The 6000-nt window shown below is 35.6% G+C and overlaps 1 protein-coding gene across 2 annotated transcripts in view; it reads right to left on the reverse strand.

Annotated features, from left to right (window-relative positions):
- Positions 1 to 5763: 5763 nt before the first annotated feature.
- DHRS7 (dehydrogenase/reductase 7) overlaps positions 5764 to 6000 on the reverse strand; it is a 20768-nt gene continuing 20531 nt past the window's right edge. For both annotated transcript variants that reach the window (XM_008956996.4, XM_034937641.3), the window contains one exon: positions 5764 to 5999. In XM_008956996.4, coding sequence (XP_008955244.1) covers positions 5952 to 5999 — 48 coding nt within the window. In that variant the 3' untranslated portion in view covers positions 5764 to 5951. The remainder of the gene's footprint in view (position 6000) is intronic.

Below are 6000 nucleotides of genomic sequence, written 5' to 3' on the forward strand. Positions count from 1 at the left end.
ATCATAGAACTACAAAGCTAATACAGGGCTAAAGTGGAATAATAAGGCAAAAAGGGAGAGAAAATATAGAACAAATAGGACAAATAGAAATCAAACAGTAGATTAGGAGGTTTAAATCTAAATATCAGTTACAACATTCATATGAATAGACAGTGTACCAATTAAATGCAAAGATCATCAAAGTGAAAAGAAAGAAAACCCACAAAGTACCTTTATGCAAGAGATGCCTTAAGTATAGGAATACAAAGGTTGGAAGTAAACAAGAATGGAAAAATTATAGTATGAAATACAAAAAACAAAAACGGTAGGGCAGGGGACTATGGTGGCTATTGCAACATTATTCAATGTAGACCTTAAGGTGAAAAGTATTATAAAGGGAGACAATTTGTAATGATAAAAGATTTGATTCACCAGAAAGTTTCAACAGGTCTAATATTTTAATGATTTAACAATATAGCCTCAAATATATAAGCAGGAATGAACAGAACTAAAATGAGAAAAGACAAGTCTGCATTCCCAGATTTTAATATACTCAGTAACAGAACAGTAGCCATGCAAAAATACGTAAATATGTAAAGATTGGAATAATACTTTAAAACTTAACCTAATTGGCATATATGAAACAGAATACCCAACAACTGCAAAATACACATTATTTTCAAATGCAGATAGAATATTTATCAAAACTGACCATATTCCAAGTCATAGGAATGGAATATATTCTTTGGCCATGTATCATTCACTTAGAAATCAATAATAATTTCAAAAATAGAAAAATTCTATTAAGTTCATAAATTAAGAAATACACTTCTAAATAACTCATGGATCAGACAATACATTACAATGAAAATTAGAATATATTTGAACTGAGTAGTGAAAGTGCTACATGTCAAAACTTATGGTAGACGCCTAAAGCCATGCTTAGAAGGAAATTTATAGTCTTAAACGCACATTAAAAAAAAAAGATTGAAAATGAACCTAGTAGTTAAAATATTCTAAGAATAGCAAATTAAACCTGAAGAAAATAAAGGAAATAATAAAGAACAAGAATTAATGGAGTAGAAAATGAAGATAAAGTGGATCAACTAAGCCAAAAGTTGATTCTTTGAAAAGATAATTGATAAGTGTCTGGTAGACTGAAAAAAGGAAGAAACACAAACAACCAATATCAGGAATGAAAGGATATTACAAATCCTAGAGTCATCTGACAAAATATGTGCACAACTTCATGCCAATTAGTTGGAAATTTTAGATGAAGTGAACAAATTCTTTAAACTATGGAAGAGCCAAAATTGACAAATGAAAAAATAGAAAATTTGAGTAGTTCCCTATCTGCTAAAGAAATGGAACCTATAGTTACTTTATTTGCTTTTCCATAGTGAAACAACAAGCCTAGATGGATTGATTCGTCAATGGAAAGACAATCTTAAATTCTTATAAAGAGCAGTAGAAATGCAGGAACCCTCCCCAACTCATTTTATGATGCCAGAAAACCTAGATACCAAAACCTGGCAAAAACTTTATGAGAAAGGGACCTATTTCATTCCCCCCAACATCAATGCAAAAATCCCAAACAAAATACTAGCAAACTAAACTACACACATACACACACACACACCCCCCCCACACACACACACAATAATAAATCACAATCAAGTTGGGTTTCTTCCTGAAAAAGTGAGGTTGGTGTGATAGTTGCAAATCAATCAATATGATTCAACACATTAACAGAATGAAAGGAGAAAAATAATATTTCAGTAGATCCAGAAAAAGTATTTGATAAACCAGTATCCACTCTTAAAAAGTTTGCTTTTTAATATTCATCTTTATTTTTCTTGAGTATGCACATAAGATGCTCAGGGTCAGAGACAGATTTCTTATTACTCAGGGTAAACAAGTGCACCTGCCCGCCTTTGCACTAGTCCATATCCCCCAGAGCAACCTGATAAGAACTCATGGGATTTTGGCTATGTAAGTGGCCAAATACTGCATAGGCAAGGGACAGGGAAAATTAATTTTCCCTACTTATAAAGATGAAAGAGGCAGCCGTCCTCTTCCCTTCCTGAAAGAGTCTCCTTTTACTCTAGTGGTAGACAAACAAAGTCTCTCCAAAAGCCAGATAGCCAACCCCATGTGTCTCCTAGAGCTGTCTCCTACTTCCCAGGGAATACCTAGGAAGATAGTATATTAGAAATGAGGAAAGGTCTAAGCACAATAACCTAAGTTCCCACCACAAGAAACAAGAAAAAGAATAGCAAAATAAGCCCGAAGCAGGCAAAAGAAAGGAAATAACAAAAAGCAGAAATCAATGAAACTGCAAATAGAAAAAGACATACACAAAAAACTGGTTCTTCAAAAAACAATCAAAATCCATAAACCTGTAGAAAGACTGACAAAAAGAAAAAACACAAATCATTATTATCAAGAATGAAATGAGTATCGCTATAAATCAGGCAGTCATTAAAAAGATAATGAGGAAATACTGTAACTTTCGGCTTATACACATGACAACTTAGAAGAAATAATCTGATTCTTGAAAACCACAAACTACTAAAACTCAACCAAGATGAAATAATCTGAATATCCTATAACCATTAAAGAATTAAATTCATAATTTAAAATCTCCTGATAAATCTCCAGACCCAGATGCCCTGGCTTCTTTGAGGTTCTTCCATGTTGTTTTATGTATCAATCATTCATTATTTTTTATCGCTGAGTAGTGCTGCATTGTATAGAATATAACAGTTTGTTTATACCATTCACCTGTTGATGGACATTTGTTGGTTCCAGTTTTGGGCTATTATGTAAAGCTGCTATGAGCATTCATTTACAAGTCTTTATGTGGACATAAGCTTTCATTTCTTGGGCAAATACCTAGGACTGGGATGGCTAAATCATATGATAAGTGTATATTTAAATTTTCAAGGAACTGCTAAAAGTCTTTTTCAAGTTAATTGTACCTTTTGACATTCCCGCCAGCAGTTTATGTGTACAAAGTGTATAATTACATTTATGTAAAACTATAAAATGCAAACTAATCTATAATAATGCAAGCACATCATTGGTTGCCTGGAATGGGGTGGGCGAGGGGAAATGATTACAAAAGGGCAAAGGGAAACTTCTGGGGCTGATATATGTGTTTACTCTCTTGATTGTGGTTATGGTTCACAAGTGTAGCCATATGGCAAAACTTACCAAATTGTACACTTTAAATATATGCAGTTTATCATACATCAATTATACCTCAGTAAAGGTGTCAGAAATAACAGGATATTTATATTTAAATTTACCTTTGAATTACCGATTGTGACTGAGGTCTCATGTGGCTTACTGGTGAATCCAGTAGTCGAGGAAACGAAAGCCGTCACTTCTGCTAACTCTTTTACCAACTCACCTGCTGTCACCTTACACAACCCCAACTGTGTTTCAGCTTTGGAGTAATGAACACACCATTTTCTTCCTACTTAAAAAGTCCACTCAGGATAATGATTAAGAAATACATTGATGCCGAGTAATAAATACTTTTAAAAAGTTAAATGTGAACATTTGGCTTTCACAGCTCTTGACTGTCTTTGGCGAACCTTGACATAAAGCTGCCTTTTCCATCTTGGGCTGCTGACAAAAAAGCCTAAGAAAGAAAGAGGGTGTGTACAGAAAATTACATGCCATAGAAAAATACCATACACAGGCTGGGAGCGGTGGCACTTTGGGAGGCCAGGGCGGGCAGATCATTTGAGGTCAGGAGTTTGAGACCAGCCTGGCCAACATGGTGAAACCCCGTCTCTACTAAAAATACAAAACTTAGCCGGGCATGGTGGTGCACACCTGTAGTCCCAGCTACTTGGGAGGTTGAGGCAGGAGGATCGCTTGAACCCAGGAGGCAGAGATTGCGGTGAACTGAGATAGTGCCACTGTACTCTAGCCTGGGCGACACAGTAAGACTCCATCTCCAAAAAAAAAAAAAAAAAGAAAAAAATGCCATACAGATGAATCTTTAAAGATTTTAATTTATATATACCTCTTCTACCATTCATTGGCTGGAGTAGTTGAACAGACATCAGCAGGCACAATGCTAGGCAGGCACTGGAGATTCAGTGATGAATAAAACACAACTGACCTGGAACCTGGCCTCCTGAAGCTTCTCTTCATCTGTCTAAATTCCTTTCTTTCAAGGCCCAGTGCAAGTGATACCTTCATCAGGAAGGGCTTCCACATGATTCTGTCTGCAAATCTCCCTTTTCTGAACTATTATGCTTATAGTCTGTACCAGGCCACATGACATACGTTATTTTGTGGCATTCTAGAATTATTCCAATCTTTTCATTCTTATAATTGGTGTGTTGTGTTCAATAAATAATGTTATTCCAGTTTTCATCACTGGTCACGCAAGAGTCCTCTCTTTATTATATTTTATCCCCATAGTTCACCCCATTTCCTCCCCATCCTAAGTAACCATTACCATACCTAAATATATATCTAATTAGGTTGTATGTTTTCTTGCAAAATGAGCACTATCTTCTGTGCACATATATTTGTGTATGTGAACAGTATTGTGTTAGCGTTGCTTCTTTATTTCTTTACTTACTTATTACTATGCCTCTAGTACATATCCATGTTGTTATGTATGCATTTATTCCATTGCTTCTACCCGCTATACCTCATGGTGTACCTCTACCACATGTCATCTTCCCCCTTTCCCAAGGACAGCCACTTGGGTGGCTTCCAACTTGCCCAACAACTATTCTACAGTTATTTTATGTATGTTACTTTGGCTCCAGCTCAGTTGTGAACTGCTTGTAGATAAGGACCATGTTTTTCTTTACCTGTTACTCCTGCTGATTTCCTATTAGTGCCTGTGCATGTTTTCTGCTGTAAGGTGTTAAACGTTAAAGTAAAATTAATAATAGTAGAAGTAAGGAGTTGCCAGTGGAATCTTCCTGAGCTGAGTCTAATCATGGCTTTACCCCTTACTAGCTTTGTGACCTTGACCTTGGAAAAGTAAAACCTTGTTGGTCTTTCTTCACCTATCAAGATAGGTAATACCATCTATCTTAGTGGGCTGTTATGAGGAATGAGTTAATTAACTAATACTAAGCACTCCAGTACAGTAGAAGACATACAACAGGTGTCCTAATGAATAATAGGTGCAATGAATCCTACCTACTGCTTCAAATTACAGCCATCTGTACCTGTCAACTTTTCTAAGAGTATAAGCATCTTGGAGGTAAGGTCATTTCAAATACTTCTTTATATCTGCTCATTACCCAGCACTCTGCTTTGTGTGAAATATTCTGTACATTTATGTTGCTATGGTTTGGATGTTTTTGTCCCCTCCAAAATTCATGTTGAAACTTAATCCCCAAAGCAACAGTATTAAAGGATGTGGCCTTTAAGAGGTGACTGAGTAATGAATGAGATTAAATGCTCTTTTGAAAGCATTTTGCTCCTCTTTCCCTTCTGTCCCTTCCACCATGTGAGGACATACATTCCTCCACTGTGGAGGATGCAGCAATGAGGTGCCATTTTGGAAGCAGAGATCAGCCTTCACCAGACACTAATTCTGCTGGTGCATTGGTCTTGGAATTCCCAGCCTCAAGAGCCAGGAAAAACAGATTTCTGTTGTTTATAAATTACCAAATCTGTGGTATTTTGTTATAGCAGCACAAATGGACTAAGACAAATCTGTTAACTTAGATTTTAAGCATATGTGCTAAAGTATTTTAAAAGGTTATTTTATCCAAGAATATAGTATGAGTTAATACCTTTTTTGCAAGATTCATGGCAATCTTTTATTATTTATTTTTTATTTCATTCCATGTTGGAAGCAAAGTCATATCTATTAAAAAGTAAAATCACAAATTAGTCTTTGATTATTCAGAAGCATAAGAAGATTGCTGTTTTCATGTTTTCCATTTCTCCCTCCAGTGGCTTGAAAAGTACAGGTGCTCTTTTCAGTCATGTTTTGTCTTAAAGATTTTAAAATAAGAAGAGTCTGCATCC

This window comes from Pan paniscus, chromosome 15 (genome assembly GCF_029289425.2).
Source record: "Pan paniscus chromosome 15, NHGRI_mPanPan1-v2.0_pri, whole genome shotgun sequence".
Lineage (NCBI taxonomy): Eukaryota > Metazoa > Chordata > Mammalia > Primates > Hominidae > Pan > Pan paniscus.